The sequence below is a fragment of the Syngnathus floridae genome, chromosome 7 (genome assembly GCF_059516105.1).
Source record: "Syngnathus floridae isolate MCC-2025c chromosome 7, RoL_Sflo_1.0, whole genome shotgun sequence".
Classification (NCBI taxonomy): Eukaryota; Metazoa; Chordata; class Actinopteri; order Syngnathiformes; family Syngnathidae; genus Syngnathus; species Syngnathus floridae.
Window position 1 is genome coordinate 4,299,031 of NC_142419.1, and position 18,512 is coordinate 4,317,542.

General features: G+C 41.0%; 2 protein-coding genes and 1 long non-coding RNA gene across 9 annotated transcripts in view; 2 read left to right on the forward strand and 1 right to left on the reverse strand.

The window, feature by feature from the left end:
- The window catches only part of nlrx1 (NLR family member X1), a 56,242-nt gene extending 47,989 nt beyond the window's left edge, over positions 1-8,253 (forward strand). For 3 of the 4 annotated variants that reach the window (XM_088381959.1, XM_088381958.1, XM_088381957.1), the window contains exons 11-12: positions 848-1,058; positions 5,396-8,253. In XM_088381959.1, the coding sequence (XP_088238085.1) occupies positions 848-1,058; positions 5,396-5,533 (349 nt within the window). In that variant the 3' untranslated portion in view covers positions 5,534-8,253. The remainder of the gene's footprint in view (positions 1-847; positions 1,059-5,395) is intronic. The other variant, XM_088381960.1, reaches the window with a different exon arrangement.
- Positions 3,329-16,311, reverse strand: LOC148394823 (uncharacterized). Of its 3 annotated transcripts, none has more exons than XR_015859668.1 (3): positions 15,663-16,311; positions 14,793-14,890; positions 3,329-5,500 (listed from the first exon to the last, which is right to left on the reverse strand). It is a non-coding gene; the product is annotated as an uncharacterized LOC148394823 (long non-coding RNA). The 3 variants fall into 3 exon arrangements; XR_015859667.1 differs by having other exon boundaries at positions 14,779-14,890; XR_015859669.1 differs by lacking the exon at positions 15,663-16,311 and adding an exon at positions 15,124-15,656 and having other exon boundaries at positions 14,779-14,890.
- Positions 14,960-18,512, forward strand: part of LOC148394824 (Na(+)/H(+) exchange regulatory cofactor NHE-RF4-like) — a 49,526-nt gene continuing 45,973 nt past the window's right edge. The window contains exons 1-3 of one of the 2 annotated variants that reach the window (XM_088381971.1): positions 14,960-16,144; positions 17,647-17,682; positions 18,356-18,416. The gene's annotated coding sequence lies outside the window, so the exon portion shown is untranslated. The remainder of the gene's footprint in view (positions 16,145-17,646; positions 17,683-18,355; positions 18,417-18,512) is intronic. The other variant, XR_015859664.1, reaches the window with a different exon arrangement.

The following is an 18,512-nucleotide window of genomic DNA, read 5'->3' on the forward strand; positions in this document are numbered from 1 at the left end:
CCAGAGTGACGGGAGGGGCACAATTCAGAAAACGTGCTCAGCTCAGCCCAAGTGAACTGCTAGATTCATCATATTCTGGGTCAAAAGAGGTTTCTGAATGGGATAAAATGATGCTAATATTGCCGCTAGAAACGGAGCTGTCGCTATCATCTGCCATGTTGTTTGGGTTTGTTGAGATCCGGATGTACAACTTGTGACGTCACAGTAATGGCACCACCAGTGTGGCTGCGTGCAGAACCCGATCGATAAACTGGCATTTAATTTGAGCTTTATTCTTAGTAATCGGTGTCCATTTTTAATTTCCAATGCGGCAAATGTGTTCTCTTTATACATTCTATCAAATTCCGTTCTAATTGAAAAAAACAAAAGGGATGTCTCTAGGCCTTTAAGGGTGCAGCATTTTTTATTGTAAACCCTGAACTGTTGTAACATCCTAAAAAACAACCAGGTCAAAAATAACCCAACATGGGGCAAAAAGAAACTTCATTCATTTAATCTGAAAAGTCAGGTCAAATGAATAACCCACAAAACGCTACAATTTCTTTATTGATTTATTTTATACAAAAACAATTCAAAACTCAATTGCTTTTTTGTGGGGAATATGAGTTATTAATTTAAAGCCATTTTTTGGGGCTAAATAAATACCCCTAAAAGTTGGTATGGTCCATTTTTGACCCATATTGGTTTATTTTTGACCCAACTGTTTTTAGATTGTATACTAAATAAGTAAATTCACACATTGCATTGGTCAGGGAAGGTAAAAAATAAGGTTGATTCATTTTTCTTTCCCAAAATAAGTAACTCTTACTTTTTTTTAAATTTTGTTCAAACTTGTCTGTTTGTGTAGTTTGTACCTAAACCCTCTGAGTGATGTTGGCAAGCAGTCCCTGTATGTCCGAGGTATTCCCAAGAGCCTGAACGGCAGTGGGCGACGAGTCAGGGTTCTGGCCGCTGTCACTGAGGGTTCTGACCTGTCAGAGGACTGGCACCCCATTCTCAGTGTGATTCGTGAGAATGCGTCTTCCTGGGACAGGGACCGAGTGAAGCAGCAGCTTAAGGTAAACTCCTCCTCCTCCTGCGGAGTCGTAATTAATTGTAATTGTACAACTTTTAACATTGCCTGTGCCCCATTGTGAGCCTTAACGTTTTCCAATCCCCATTCCACATCCAATTCCTGCTGTCGCCTACAACAGTGGTCCCCAACCTTTTTGCTCCACGGACCGGTTACGTGTCAGAAATATTTTCGCGGACCGGCCTTTATATAAATAAATAATACATTTATATAAATACGATGAAACAAAATGATACAACTGGCATAAAAACAAGTACAAACGACATAAAAGTAAAACTCACCATTACGTTGAATTAGTGGGAGCACTGAGCTTGTTTCTCAGAAACGAGCCGGTCCCATCTAGGCGTAATCGGAGACAATGACACCCGAAGTGGTTAAGGTTTGTCTTTTAATGCAGGAATCTTGGTCTCCATGTGCCGAAGCAGTTTTGAAGGCTTCATTGCCTCGTTAGCTAGCCTGTCGCCACATATGCAGAGTGGGCTTGGCGCGTCAGAGTCACCATTGGCGATAAATCCATATTTTAAGTAGGACTCCAGAAAATTTCTTTCAAATGCAGCTTTCCTTTTCTTAGAAGTCGTAGCCTCTTCTTCTTCCGTCTCCTCATTGGGCTTTTTACCCTTTCCAAAGAAGCCTTCCAAACATCTCTGTTTCTTGCTTATTTTTGCTTGTTTCACGGGCTCGACTGGGGTGACATGTCATGTGACCGAGACGAGCGTCTTGACCTGAACCGATGAATGTAATTGGGAGAGAATCGCCATTTTTTAAAATATTTTTCAAAATAAATTCTTACACGTTTTTGCTAGCTTTGCAGGCTCGACCGCGGAAACATGTCACGTGACCGGGAAGAGCGTCTTGGCCATTAATTAATTGATCGTCGACAAAGAATTTTTTTTTTTTTTTTCTGTGCGGCTTGGCAGCCCAGTACCAAGTCACCCACGGACCGGTACCGGTCCGCGGCCCGGTGGTTGGGTTGGCCTACAAAACCCACTGATAAAAATACCCATATGGCAATAGGTCATTCCTGGAATAGATGCAGCAGAGTGCAGTGTCAGTTTTACTGCATTTCCAGTCAACACAACTCAAGTTGTTACGTGACATATACATAATTAACAGGCAGGGGTGGCTGTACTTCTTCAGCTTACCTACTATAAAAACGCAAAGCATATGTATTTTTGAATGAGTATTTGATTATAAAGATAGCGTGCATATTAATGAAGTTTTGCGTGTAAAAATGCTGACTTTGAGTTGACTAAAGGTTCCGTGTAATCCCTTGGCAGGTAAGATTTTAAGTAAAAAGACAATAAATATGATTGAAAAATACAATTTTACAATTTTGTATTGTTTATATGAATATATCTAAGTTGGTGTGGCTTGCAAAATCGCAATAAAGCTCAAGTCAAGTCAAGTTTATTTGTCTAGCCGTAAATCACAAGCAGTCTCAAAGGGCTTCGCATAAACAAACAAATTGACAATTATTCTCAATTCAGATGAAACTGTGTTGCAATTTGGATGCATGTAAATCATAGTCATATCCTCTTGAAAAGGTGGCACATGAATGCAGGAACTGGCTGTAATGGAAATCTAAGCTATTACAACGTAGGTAGTGCAGATGTCCTGCTCTGTTGGATGTTCACTACAATATAGCTAAAGCAACAAATGTCCATTCAACATCAAAGGGAGGGTAAAGCGAGCCCAACATTGGCACTTACGTATGTGATAGAACTGTATTAAATAATAATGTCACCCTGACTACGTCACAGAAGGAAGCGATCACCATCTCCCCATTAGAAATTATTGTATGATGACTTCAACAGCCTCTCCATGGCTGATTTAAAAGCAAGAAATGAGCAGCCTCTCCGCGGCTACAGTGCTCTGTCACGTCTGTCTATTTCCTCTTACCAGTACCAACATATGCAAACACGACGCGTTCTGAGAGGTTTTATGTCAGCTGAATTGTTCATACGTCGTTATATAGTTAATTGAAATTTGTAAGGGTTCGTTTGATTTACATTTTCCCTAAAGTCCATGTATAGGGTACTACCTCTGCCGTCTATCCGAAAATTTGTATGTATAAGCTTCCAGTGTACGTCGTGTTGGATTTTGGTTCACAATTTAAGAAGCGCACTATCTGTGTCTCACGGCAAAAGCCAGAGCCAATCACCTGTTATCTAATTTACTCCCTGCGTGTTCGTTGTCCTTTGCAATGTAAGGAAAAGACTGAGACACCGAAACAAAATTTAGACTTACACAGGTTGGTTGAGTTCAATCACAATTCTTGTTAAGAAAACTCTGTTTTCAGGAAAGTACAACACAGCGCTGGGCCTTTTGTGCGACCATGCTCAAGAGCAGAAAGTCTCCATTCAGAAAAGGCAACGTTCAAGGTTCTCTGGTCAGCTTATATTCAGTTGCACATGCCAGTGTGGGCCGAGTTTGATGGGTGATGAGTCTTTGGGGTGGGGCAAGTTCGCAGGAGAGTTTGATTCCATGGGAGTGGGTGCTGGTTCGGTGAGAGCTGGTTCCGTAGCATTGGGTGCAGATTATGGGCGATTCAATGTGTGTGAGGGCTGTTGTTTTCCTTTTCGTCTTTCGACCTCGGTGATCATCTTTGGCCGGGTTCTTGGCTGCCTCCCTCTGGCACCTGCTGGATTTATCTCCAAGTGACCTTCCTGTAAACATTTTCCTCCATTCTTGCACATACACTGTCGCACCTCGTCCATTCATCATCCTTCCACTTTTGTCACTTTGTACGGACTTATGTGAAGTTTTGTGTGTGACATCATCAATTCATTAATGTTCCCTGACTATACAAAGTTCTTACTCACCACTTACAATGCATTTGTTGGTTTGTCATATTCTTAGTTTAATTATGCTTCCGACTATAGTTTTCATTATTAGTCAAAACATTTTCTTTCTGTCCAGAACATTCAATAGTAATCCAAGGCTGGCACTCGGCAAAATACGACGTCACATCAAGCATAAATCAAAACATAAGATATAATCAAGTACAAAACATTCTTTGACACCTTGAGCCGTATTCGTGAATTAGAATAACATTAGACATGCATTAAATAGTTCCTTAAGGGTCATTATGCTATTCAGGCAATATATAAACAAACATTTGTTATTTCAAAGTGCACAGAAATACATATCAGATCATGAAGTTATAAAAACCTATGTCATCACCATATATAAAAATGTCTAGTTATGTCTTCTTTATAAGTTTGGTGTGCAGGTATAATTATATGCTTAAAATGTTTCTTTTATTGATTTAATATGTGAATATACTTGTCTGCTTATGTACTTTATTCAATGAGGTTTGTTTCTGTTTTTGTAGCTAGGCAGGACTTTTTGTATTTCAACCCCATTCCTTCAATCGTCAAAAATCTTATTTTGTTCTAGCTTTATTTCGTTCTATTCAGAGTGCTTGCAGAAATCTTAAAACCATTGACTCCAGGAATCCTGAAATAAGAACTTCGTTTCAGGTCTTCAAACTTTTTTTATTGTTATTACTAGGAGCGCAGTGGCCCCTAATATTACATTTTAGAGGCGCAAGTAGAAAATTTGCGGTCAAGCGGTAAAAACTAAACTCTTTTCCCTTACCTGTGATTAAGGTCATTCAAAGCATTTTAAAATCATTCCAAAACCTTGTTCTTGAATAGTCAGCTACTTTTACACAATAATGTTGTAAAGAAACATAATACTTTCAAATACAAGGAAATAGTAAAATGAAATAGAATAAATTTGGGAACTTGCCTCACATATTTCTATAAGAAATGCTTGATGGCTTAAAAGGGTGTCACCACTGGTCGGCCATCTTCGAACAGAGGACTCCTCTGGTGTGCTGTGCTGTAGTCGGTGGTAAATTGGATGATTTACTTAATTAAATACTCGTAACTTGATGACTTCTTGACAGATTTACAAACAGATTGGTTTATTACAAGCCTTAGTAACGTGGCTATGACTCAGATTGAATGTTTTTTTTTAAACATGGCACAATTCTCTCTAATTCATCTCTGACATTTGAAAATGAGTCTGTACTCCATTGACTTTAATGTTATGGGCGCCCAGCCCTGTCTCATGATGCCTACCCTGTGGTGACGTCGGTTCAGATTGGTTCACAGGGTGAATAAGATACCTAAGACTTTGCACAGGAAGTCAGCAATGTCATTGAATCCTGTTGGAGCGGTCCAAAGTCTTCAATCTTGTCTTCCATAAGCACTCTGTCACATGATTCAGAGCAGAGTTATTAAATTTATGACTTAGATTGTTAAGGTGATGTGATTTCATTTATCAGTGTCAGTTAAATGGTCCTCTCCTGTGCAGGTGTTCCTAAGAGATCTGGAATGGGGACGTCAACAGCAGCAGAGCCTCTGGAAAAAGCTTCACTTCCGAAGGGTGGAGAAAGGCATCCGTCAAACGCTACACATGCTGGAGAAAGACACGGCACCTCCATCTGCATGAGCCAATAACTGGAACACTCTCAATAATACTAGTTTATATACATACATATATATATATATATATATATATATATATATATATACACACACACACACACACACACACACACACACACACACACACACACACACACACACACACACACACACACTCCTCAAAAAAATTAAAGGAACAGTTTTTTATCAGGGTAAGGCATGAATTCAATTAGACTTTTCTGATAAGGTTTTGGTCAGGTACGTGGCAGAAGGGGTTGTTAATCAGTTTCAGCTGCATTGGTGTTGATGGAATTAACAACGGGTGCACTAGAGGGGCAACTACGAGATTGTCCCCAAAACAGGACTGGTTTTGCAGGTGGAGGCCATTTCAAGTTCCTCCCTCTTGATCTTTTTTAACTGTTTTTCCACAAGTGTTGTCTTTAGCTAGAGTCATTATCACGACTGGGAGCATGAAGCGATTTCTTAACCCTCCTGAAGTTGTGCAGATTGTCCAACTCCTCCAGGATGGCACATCCATGCGTGCTGTTGCAAGAAGATTTGATGTGTCTCGCAGTACAATTTCCAGAGCATGGAGGAGATTCCAGGAGACAGGCAGTTATTCTAGGAGAGCTAGAAGGGACGTAGACGGTCCTCATTCCATCAGCAGGACCGATATCTGCTACTTTGTCCAAGGAGGAACAGGTTGAGCACTGCCCGAGCCCTACAGAATGACCTCCAGCAGGCTACTGGTGTGAATATCTCTGCCCAAACAGTCAGAAAAAGACTTCACGAGGGTGGCCTCAGGGCACGACGTCCTGTAGTGTGCCCTGTGCTCATTGCTCAGCACCGTGGAGCTCGATTGGCATTTGCCATAGAACAGCAAAATTGGCAAGTCCACCACTGGCGCCCTGTGCTTTGAGATGATGAGATGAGAGCAGGTTTACCCTGAGCACCTGTGATAGACGTGAAAGGATCTGGAGAAGGAAAGCGCTATGCTGCCTGCAACATCATTCAGCATGACCGGTTCGGTGGTGGGTCAGTGATGGTCTGGGGAGGCATTTCCATGGAGGGACGAACAGAACTCTACAGGCTAGAGAACGGCAGTCTGACTGCCATTAGGTATCGGGATGAAATCCTTGCACCCATGGTCAGACCCTATGCTGGTGCAGTAGGTCCTGGGTTCCTCCTGATCCACAACAATGCCCGGCCTCATGTGGCAAGAGTATGCAGACAGTATCTGGAGGATGAAGGAATTGACACAATTGAATGGCCCTCAAGATCACCTGATCTAAACCCGATAGAACACCTCTGGGACATAATGTTTCGGTCCATCAGACGCCGCCAGGTTGCTCCTCAGACTTTACAGGAGCTTGCTGATGCCCTTAGACAGATCTGGGAGGACATCCCACAAGACACCATCCGTCGTCTCATTAGGAGCATGCCGTGATGTTGTCAAGCATGCATACAAGCTCGAGTGGGCCACACAAGATATTGAAAAGAATTTTGAGTTGCAAAAATTGAATTTAGGCAAAATGGACGAGCCTGCCACATTTTTTTCACTTTGATTTTTGGGGTGTCTATATACTGAGCCCTCTGTAGGCTGAAAACCTTTATTTCCATCAAAAGATGTGGCATTCTTTTGTTCCTGAGACATTAAACTGTCCATATCAGTGTAGATATCCAACATTTTTTTTTCACCATTGAAATCTGATGTGTTTTCAAAGTGTTCCTTTAATTTAACTGTGTGGAGTTTGCATGTTCTCCCCGTGTCCGCGTGGGTTTTCTCCGGGCGCTCCAATTTCCTCCCACATACCCGAAAACATGCTTGGTAGGCCGATTGAGCACTCCAAATTGCCCCTAGGTGAGTGCGAGTGCGGATGGTTGTTCGTCTCTGTGTGCCCTGCGATTGCCTGGCAACCAGTTCAGGGTGTCCCCCGCCTACTGCCCGATGACAGCTGGGATAGGCTCCAGCACGCCCGGGTAAAGCGGTACAGAAAATGGACGGATAGATGGATGTATATATATATATATATATATGTATATATATATATAATCCACTCCCACCCTCCCGCTACTTTTCCGTGCTTTTTTACATTTGCCATTCTCATCCCTGTAATTAAATTAACATACTGACAAAGTGATTGATTTTGCTTTCTAGTATTGTAATGCTTGGACCTGCATTTCAAAATGAATAATTTCAAATGAAAAAACATCAGGAATACTGAATAACTTAGCTAAAAGCAGAAACAATGTAGTTTTATTAAGTAATTTTTGTTAATAAATCATTTTAAACATTGCAAAGATGTGTCATCATGCGACTAAGCATTCACATAGATCATAACCTTCGTCCTTCAGTTTTTTGGTGGACCGTTGCTGGAAAATATTTTTGCGCCTTTTAATTTGTAGATTTTTTTTCTATGAGTAACAAGTTCTTATTTGTATTCACTGCCATGGATTGCAGAATAATAACTGAAATGGTCCAGTGTTGCATTATTTGTCATTCCTTTCTTTCTATTATAGGATACAATGTGGTCTAATAAGTGTTGTGATGCATGTCCTTTGCTGTATTGAGGGAAAAAAAGCTGTCTGTCCAACTTTTACTGCAAATCCTATGCAATTAACAATTTTGCCTTATTGTTTGGAAAAAAATGTATTGTATAAGAATACAGATCTAATGTAAACCCTTAAATCTGTTCAGCTGTGCATCTTCAATAAAGAGTCCCTCATTGCTTTCTCTCAATTGAATCAGTATTCTGCATTAAATAATACATAACGCAGCACCGCCTGGTGAGATACTGAATTCTTCTGTCCTCAGCTTTGCCAGAGTTGAGGTCAGGCCTCTGTGAACCAAATAAAATAAATGACTCCCTTTGAGTGTGTATGAGTGTGTACCGTAATTGCCGGACTATAAACCGCACCGAATTATAAGCCGCACCAGCTAAAATTCAGGAATATTTCAGTTTTTTTCTTACATAAACCGCACCGGATTATAAACCGCACGTGCGCACGAGTTTCTTACAAAGAAAGACAGTACATAGAAAGCCTTTTTAACGTTTTAATAATGTACTTCAACATGTCTTTCTAAACATTGCCTGTGACGCAGCAGTAGTACCGCAGCAACGCGGAAGTGTGCACGCGAGTTATCAGCAAAGAAAGACTGGACACAAAGTTTTTTTAAAACTTTAATAACATACCTTAACATTTCTTTCCAAACACTGCCTGTGACGCGGCAGTAATACCGCAGCAACACGGAAGTAACACAGCAAAGTCACTGAGACGCGGCGGTAACACAGCAGCAATACAGCAGCAACACGGTTAAAAAAAAAAAACATACCAGTAAAAGTAAAAACAAGAGCCGTCTTCATCTTCCTCCTGTGCACTGAAACCATCGAAGTCTTCCGCCTTAGTGTCCGATTGGAATAACGTTAGCTATCCTTCGCCTCACACTTTCTCAATCTCTCTTTCGTCGTCGCTTTTATGCATTTCTTCGAGTGTGATGAGGGTCTGTTCATGCTAATCTTATTCATGCACGAAGCGCTAAATTACATTAAACTAGCGAGCGACACGTATAGCTTAAAAGCGGCATCATATGCATTTCTTTTGTCCCCCATAATGACGGTTTGTGTATAAAAGCTTCCTTTCAGTAATGTCCGTCTTAATCTCGTTCTGTCTCTTCTTTGTGTGAGTGCGGGTGTGTGCGTGATGCGCGAGACGATCAAAACACAAACTAGCACGTCTTCTTCGGCGCATTATCTCTTCTTCGTCTGTCTCGCTCTTGCTTCCTGCTAGAGCACCCCCTGGAGACCGGAGGCCGTAAAAATCCATAAGTACGCCGCGCCGCCGTTTAAGGTTCAAAGTAACCTTCTGAATAAAATGCATTAAAAGCTCACATTCATTACAACTTGTTTTTCGTGAGCAAAATGTCAGAAGAATTGAATTTAAATGCTGATTGATTGGGTTTTAATACAATGCAGATGGTCCAAACAGCGCCACTGCTTGTGTACCGTAATTTCCGGACTATAAATCGCGGTTTTTTTCATAGTTTGGGTGGGGGGGCGACTTATACTCAGGAGCGACTTATATATGTTTTTTTTCACAAATTTTTACTTGATCATTAAGACATCACTTACAAGTATAGTTGACCACTTCCCATGTTATTTTTAGTATAGTTGATCACTTCACATGCTTTTATATCTTTATCTTGAACATATTCAAAACATAAAAAATAGAGAAAACATCAAATAAAGCAATTAACACTTTAAAGCACCATATCCAAGTCCACTGTCTGCTGTATGTACACTTGCTCCATTTTTGCTCCTCTTATATTTATTATTATTATTCATTATTATTTGTTTATTTATCATTTATTCAACACTCTTATTTATTCATTGTTTGTGCCTTCTTTTTTTTTGTGTTGCTTGTATGCATATGTGTACTATCTCACAGAGGGATAGTGGAAACGTAATTTCAATCTCTTTGTGTGTCTTAGTATATAAAAAAAAAATCGACAATAAAGCAGACTTTGACTTTGATAAAACAACCAAAAAAAATTATATTTTCAGACGAAACTGGATGAGGGGGCTCTAAATTTCACCGTTGGCCGTGACTCATCAACTGGGTGGGCTTAAGAAAATTGGCACCAAAAAGAAACTCATATTTTGCAGGTTACAAACTTCAAGTTGTAAAATATGCAGCTGAAAACAGTAATCGAGCAGCAGAAAGAAAGTTTGGAGAACCGTGATGTACCAATGGATTACTATTTCAAGTGACGTCAGTAGCGCGGCGCGGCGGTTGTTTACATACAAACGTGCCCACATAAGGACTACCGGCATCATTAGCGGTGATCATTTCTAAGTGACACGGAGGACAAAGAGTTTGAAGGAATTAAGGATTTGGAGTGACATAGAAGGTTTGAAAAACTATTATGGCTTTTACGCACGCCCGGTCCTACTCTACTGAGTCGGGGGCCGGCGCTCGGCCGAGTGGCTGTCCGCGAACGGTGCATGGGGCTCGGACATGGCCATTACGCACGCCCGGTCTGTCTGGAAGTCCACGCCGCCACACGCTTGGAAGTTTGTTTTGTTTAATAAAGAGCCGTTTACCAAACCCACGTCTATCCTTGTACTTTGTTAACGCTATAATATAGTTATATAGTAGATCTGTGGAATAAAGACGAGGCTGACGTCAGGGCGCACGCGCGGCGATGTTGACAAAGGACGAGGAATTTGATCGATGGATTTAATGGAATTAAAGTGCACGGATGGTTTGATAATATTATTGGCTTGTATTATAGTTATTTGAAATATAGTTTATCTATCGTTATATGAGCCTGTGGAATATTTTGAAGTGCAAGCGCCCTCAGCCGTGAGCACCCATTGTTGACAAAGAACGATCGATGGATTTAATGAATTGGAGTGACACCGATGGTTTTATAAACATGTTATTCATGTAATATAGTTGTCCTTAATCACTCTATATGTTACGTCAGGCCCGTTCTCAGCTCTTTGTTTGAGTTTGTAACGTTAGCATACCTATCGTTTAGCCTGTATTTGCTATTTAATGAATTGGAGTGACACCGATGGTTTTATAAACATGTTATTCATGTAATATAGTTGTCCTTAATCACTCTATATGTTACGTCAGGCCCGTTCTCAGCTCTTTGTTTGAGTTTGTCACGTTAGCATACCTATCGTTTAGCCTGTATTTGCTATTTAATGAATTGGAGTGACACCGATGGTTTTATAAGCATGTTATTCATGTAATAGTTGTCCTTAATCACTCTATATGTTACATCAGGCCCGTTCTCAGCTCTTTGTTTGAGTTTGTCACGTTAGCATACCTATCGTTTAGCCTGTTGTTGCTATTTAATGAATTGGTGTGACACCGATGGTTTTATAAACATGTTATTCATGTAATAGTTGTCCTTAATCACTCTATATGTTACGTCAGGCCCGTTCTCAGCTCTTTGTTTGAGTTTGTCACGTTAGCATACCTATCGTTTAGCCTGTTGTTGCTATTTAATGAATTGGAGTGACACTGATGGTTTTATAAACATGTTATTCATGTAATAGTAGTCCTTAATCACTCTATATGTTACGTCAGGCCCGTTCTCAGCTCTTTGTTTGTGTTTGTCACGTTAGCATACCTATCGTTTAACCTGTTGTTGCTATCGTTTAGCCTGTTGTTGCTCGTTCATGACTGTTTTTGGTGTGGGATTTTGTCGAATAAATTGCCCCCAAAATGCGACTTATACTCCGGAGCGACTTACATATGTTTTTTTTTTTCACTTTTTGGGGCATTTTATGGCTGGTGCGACTTATACTCCGGAGCAACTTATCGTCCGGAAAATACGGTAATCTCTGAGTCACATGGCAGAGTAAGAGAAAGGGTTTAGAGCAGGGGTGTCAAACGTACGGCCCGCCGGTGGGTTCAGTCTGGCCCGCAGGTTAAATCTGCATTATCAAAGACGAATAAACTTAGTTTTCATTAAAATTTGCAGTTCCTATATTGTCCGCAGGGGGCGCTGTTTTAGTCAGTTCTATCGCTGTACCCGCTATTTCTGTTGACACTGGCATCCTCTTCAGTGAAATGTCTTTGTCAAAAAAGAGAAAAGTGGACACAGAGTGTCGGATTTTTCAAGAAAAATGGACCTCTTCCTATACGTTCACGGAGGTGAATGGGAAACCCGTGTGCCTGGTGTGCATGCAGCAAGTTTCGGTGCTTAAGGAATACAATATTCGGCGCCACTATGAAACTCAGCATGGAGGAAAATACAACAGCTTGCACGGAGAACTGAGAAAACAAAAGGTAAATGAAATGCTGGTGGGTCTGAGGAAACAGCAATCTGTTTTCATCCGGAGCCGAGAGGTCAGTGATGCTACGGTGAAGACCAGCTACGTAATTGCTAGCCAAATAGCACTAGCGTCAAAGCCGTACTGTGACGGGGAGTTCGTCAAAAACTGTATGCTGAAGGCTGCCGAAATCGTGTGTCCTGAGAAGCGACAAGCGTTTGCCAATATTAGCTTGACAAGAAATACCGTGGCAGACAGGATTTCGGAACTATCGGCAGACTTGGACAGCCAACTGAAACGCAAAGGGGAGTCATTTCTGGCATTTTCCATTGCAATTGTTGAGAGTACTGATATTACGGACGTTGCTCAACTGGCCATATTCATTCGTGGAGTTGACGAGACTTTGACTGACAACATTGTACAATGATCATTTTTCATGCATAATGCACTTGAATTAATGTTAAAGTGAGTAAAAGTGTTGAAATTGCACATACTTTTCTTAAAAACTCTTAGGTTGTTCATAATATATTTAGTAAAAGGGACAATTCATTTCATATAAAGATTTTTATAATTTATGTCTTCTTCTTTGCACTAATACAAAGAAAAAAAGTGGACTTATTGTTAGTTCTATGTAATTTTGGAATGAGTTTACTGGTCTGGCCCCCTTGAGATCCAATTAAGTTGTATGCGGCCCCCAGACCAAAATGAGTTTGACACCCCTGGTTTAGAGCACAGGTGTCAAACTCAAGGCCCGGGGGCCAGATACGGCCCGCCACATCATTCTATGTGGCCCGCAAAGACAAATTGTGCATCAAATTCGTGTGTCATTACTAGAATTGCAAATTGTCTTCACTTTTAATATCTTTTTTTTTAAAATATTTGACCAGTTTCTACTCGTCTGATTTGAAAACGAGTTATTTGTCAGTTTGTTTTGTAGCTTTTACTGTATATAATAGTGTTAAGAGTAAAAGTGATCAAGTCATCACAAAAATCACGTAAAGAATCTTATATAAGCCGCACCTGACTATAAGCCACAGGGTCCAAAATTTTGGAAAAAAGTCGCGGCTTATAGTCCGGAAATTATGGTAGTTTAGTTTGTAATAGGTTTACTTGGCAGAAGTTTAACTCGTAGTAGTCCTCCATCAAGTATATGAATACTGTGGAACCACCAAAAATTGGAACAGATTTTTTTTTTTTTTTTGGTGATGGTATATGTCCCAAGTTCCTCAGATTTAAACACAAAATGTAACCATAAATAATAATATACCCATAAATAAGAATGTGAATTCTTCAATGAAGTAGCGGTTCACTCACCTGACATTTTCTACTCATTAACAAAGGGCCTCATTTACTAAAATAATGCGTAGTAACGTTCGTGCTCTGAGCATACATTGATATAAACACAAAATCATCGTCGGATTCCGGACACATGCGTACTAGCCCATTTCATTTGCACAACTGTTAATCAGAATTCATTCTAAACGACAGTGCGTGCATGCGGCACGCCTATTTGAATAGCACATGACACCCCCCAAAATAAAAGGGTAAAGTGGGTTAAAAGGGACGATCATAAATTCCTCAGTCTTTATCCTATGTTCAAAAGGTTCATATCAAAATATTCATGTAATTGGAAAACTTGCTGAAACACTGATACATGAAACATGACAAAGATATAAATAATTTTTAATTCATTTCAAACTTAAATTTGAGAATAAAAACACAAAAAAATAAATTATGAGGCGATCAATAAAGTTTTTCAAATCGACTGCAAGGAATATAGTATATTAGACTTAGAGCATAGACACATTTGTATTCATGCCACTCAGCGATGCGTGGGCCTATAGGATCTAATTGACGGTTGTCGTTTGTCAACTGTAAATTTGTGAAAATGTCCTGCACTCATACGAGGACTCTGACACTTGGGATTAATGCGAGCGACTCAATGGATTTTCTGGGTCTGCTCTTGCATAAGAGGTGGTCAACTGACACAGCGCCGCGAATACTGTCACATACAGTACAGAAGCACTTCCAAGCACTTGAACGTAAATGTGCAAGTGTCCCTTTCACCTTTTTTTTTTTTGGACACATTGTAAATTTTGTTTGAAAAACTACTGTTAAAATGATTATTGTTTATATGAACAACTGTAGTTCCAATACGTTTTGCACCTTGGGTATGTGTTTTTTGACGTTTGGACAGTATCTGAGCAAACTGTCTGACGATGTTCTACATTTCTTTGCAAAATACGCACAAATACAAGTTTAAAGAAATTGATGAATCACTCGTTACGCACATTTTCCAAACAAATCTGTGCGCACGCATGTTAGTAAACGAGGGCCACTGTGATTGTTTCTATCTTTACAGTATTTTTTTTATTAACAGGGTCACCAACCTTTTTGGAAGTGAGATTTACTTCTTTAGTGTAGATTAATGCTACCAGTTGGATACACATTTCAGAAACAGCAAATTTATTCAAATTACCTTTAATTGATTACCTCAATGAGCCCCGAGGAGCAGGAGGCAAGGATACTCCAGCCAACTACCCACTGCGCTATAGTCGCTTCAAGAGCTTTTTTTTTTTGACGGAGCAAACCTAAGCAAACAGATAGTTTGAAAGAACCAATCAGTAAAGAGCAGACGTGACGTTGAAGAAAAAAAAAACACGACTGATAAGATCAAAGCTTCCAGTGCCGGCAGATTATTGGGTTTTAATGACTGTGTTTTTCTGGATATTTAAAATTGATTTAATGCTGAATGATGTGAACAAACTCGTCTCTCCTGTGTGCCATTTTGAATGAGGATGGACTTCCGCTGTCGAAGACTGACCTTGCGCACTTAAACACAGCAGGCACTTCTGGAACTGCAGCGGCGTACCAAGATTCGATCAAAAAAAAATAAAAACCTCCACAATTTATTGGTGATCCTACTATCTTTGAATACCTTCGATTAACATGTTGCAGATATATCACATTGTCATTAAAGGCTTCAACATGGGCCCAAATATTGGTGACAGAGGGAACCGGCAGCACTGAACTGATCACCTAACCGCTGAATCACACCAGAATCCCGGAACTTCTCAAGAAGCAGCAGGAGACAGTTTTAGTTTGAGAACCACACTTTTTAAGCTCTATTTTAATAATGGCATTTTAAAATGAGTCCGAAAAGTAGCGCAAGTGATTGTTAGCGTGATCACGCAAACGCTCCTGGTCGTCGGCGACGAGTGACGAGCAAGCTAACTTGGTTAACGTGGCTAAAGTGGCTAAACGGGGCTATCAATAACATCATGACCGAGGCGATGCGGCAGTTGCTGCGCTGGCCGCCAACTCCATCTGAAGCAGCTAACCTGCTAGCTTGGCTACATATACCTCCGGCCGTGTTCCATGCATGGCTTGGTGTCCTCTTTCCTGCTGCTTTGACGCCCGTCGGCAGCGATCCATCTGGGGCTGTGGCCACCGCGACGAGAGGCCCCAGGCAGCGGGACAACGGCTCGACAACAACAGCTCCCGAGGCTACTACCATCGCGCCTAGAAGACTCTGCTTCAGAGCCAGGCTGCTGAACATCTATCCCGCAACACCACCAACTGGGACCGTGGCCACCGCGCCTAGAGGCCCCGGGCAGCGGGATAACGACTCGACAACAACAGCTCCCGAGGCTACGACCATCGCGCCTGAAAGACTCTGCTTCGGAGCCAGGCCACTGAACATCGACCCCGCAACACCACCACCTGGGACCGTGGCCGCCCCGCTTAGAGACCCTGGGCAGCGGGATAACGTCTCCACAACAACAGCTCCCGAGGCCACTACCATCGTGACTTGAAGAGGCCCTAGGAATCCGGTATTTAAAAAAGTACGTAAAACCAAAGTCTTTAAAACTCTAAATCACGCTAGAACTGTTTGGGACCCACGGTGCAAACCGAAGGGTTTTTTTTGTGAACACATAAATATTCGAAGCATGGGTAACAAAATGAACCAAATGGAACGTCTTCTCACAGAGTCTAACATCGACTGTCTGGGACTGTCTGAAACCTGGCTGTCCAATAAGTCCCCCACAGCCCTGGTGAACAGACGAGGATTAAATGTGTTCAGAAAGGACAGGGGGGCTGGGAGGGGGGTCGGGGTAGCTCTGTACATCAAATACACTCTGACTTGCAGAGAAATTGTGATCCTTCTGATCTTAAGTTCGATTGTGTAGGGGTAGAAGTATCTCTATCAGAAGAAATGTCTTTCATCATTATATGTCTGTACCGGGAACCTAAGGCTAAGAACGAATTCTATGTTTGAGAATATGTTGTTAGTCACCTAAATGTTGAACAGAGGCTGTGATTTACCGAAGTCAAATTCCTTGTTTGGAATCAAACATGGCGAATAAAAAACTCTTGAATCTTGAATCTGAATGATTTACCGAAGTCAAATTCCTTGTTTGGAATCAAACATGGCGAATAAAAAACTCTTGAATCTTTAATCTGAATGACCAACTCAAATCGCTCCTGAAATCTAGGAAATCAAAAAAAGACAAACAAAGCAGGAAAAATCTAAAACAAATCACAGACTCCTTTAACTTAGTGCAGCTAGTTGACAAGCCAACTAGACTAACAGATAAATCCCAAACTAAAATTGACCTAGTGTTTACCAACAAAGCAGAGAGGATAACAAACATTTACAAATTTTTAACCGGTCTATCTGACCATAACTTAATTCTCCTGACTAGGAAACTCTCAAAAAAGAGATTCACATCTCAACCCAAAACAAACCCCATGTACTCACTACATACCCAAAAACAAGCTGGAAGAGCTGGGGGCTGCAGTGAGTCAAGTTGACTGGGGAACCACTCTCTCTCACACTGACATCGAAAAAAATAGCCATGCTTTTGTATCCAAACTAGAACAGCTGTTGGCCTCTTTCTCCACAAAAGGGCAGAATAAGTCTATGAGAGAACATGTTCTGCCATGGTTGGATCAAAACTGCAGAAATATGATGAAAACTAGAGACTACCTATTAAAGCAGAGTCTCAAATCTGGTCTTACCAACGGACAGACAGAAATTTGTCTCAGCCAGAAATTCTCTAACAGTTTCTAAGGAAGGCAAAAGCTGACTTTTTCATTGATGTCGTAGAGAATGCGAAGGGTGTTGCAAAGAAGGTCTGGTCAGTACTAAACAAGCTGCTAGGAAAGCAAACTGCTCAGAGTACAAACAAGCTTGAACTAAAAACAGGTGAGGTCACTATAACTGACCCTGAATCGCTAGCCAGTACCTTAAACAACTTTTTTCTGTCTAGTATATAATTATACTGATATAACTAAACTGTTCTCCCCCCCTGATATTTCTCCCCGTTCGATCTTGTTGACACAGCCCATCCTGGAGTTTGAAGAAATAAATGAGAGTGAGGTAAAAAAGATTATTGCAGAACTGAAGGTATCTAAAGCTAAGGATGCATATGGGTTTGATACCAACTTCATAAAGACAGTGACTCCCTGGCTAAACCCATCACTATTCTGGTTAATCGGTCCATAAGACAAAACATGGTCCCCTCTTCCTGGAAAGTAGCCCTAATTACTCCCTTCTTTAAATCAGGTAGCAAAGTCCTGGTTGAGAACTACAGACCCATCAGTATTCTCCCCTGCATATTCAAGATCGCAGAGAAGTGGGTGGCCAAGTTAATGATTAAACATCTCAATAAGGGTGAGACACCACTCCACCCAATGCAATTTGGTTTTAGAACACAACACTCAACTGAAACGGCAAATAGTGTATTCATTGAAAGAATCAAAAAGAGTCTGGATACAAACCCATATGTAGGCGCGATCTTGCTGGATTTCAAGCGGGCGTTTGACACCGTCAGCCACCACGTTCTCCTCACAAAACTGTCTTACTTCAACTTCTCTACAAATGTGATTCACTGGATCCAATCATACTTATCAAATTGTAAACAATGTGTGGTGATTGACGGCGTTAGGTCCCTGTTTGTTGACAATCCAGTAGGAGTTCCACAGGGATCAATCCTGGGGCCTTCATTGTTTTCTTTGTATATTAACAATCTACCTGATGTGTGCCCTGATAGCAATGTTGAAATGTATGCCGACGATGCGGTCATCACTGTCCACGGCAAGACTACTAAACAGGTCTCTGACAGTCTAATTAGTGCACTTGAAAGGGTACATGACTGGCTAGACAGTGTCTGCCTCATGCTCAATGTAAAGAAAACAGTGTTCATGTTG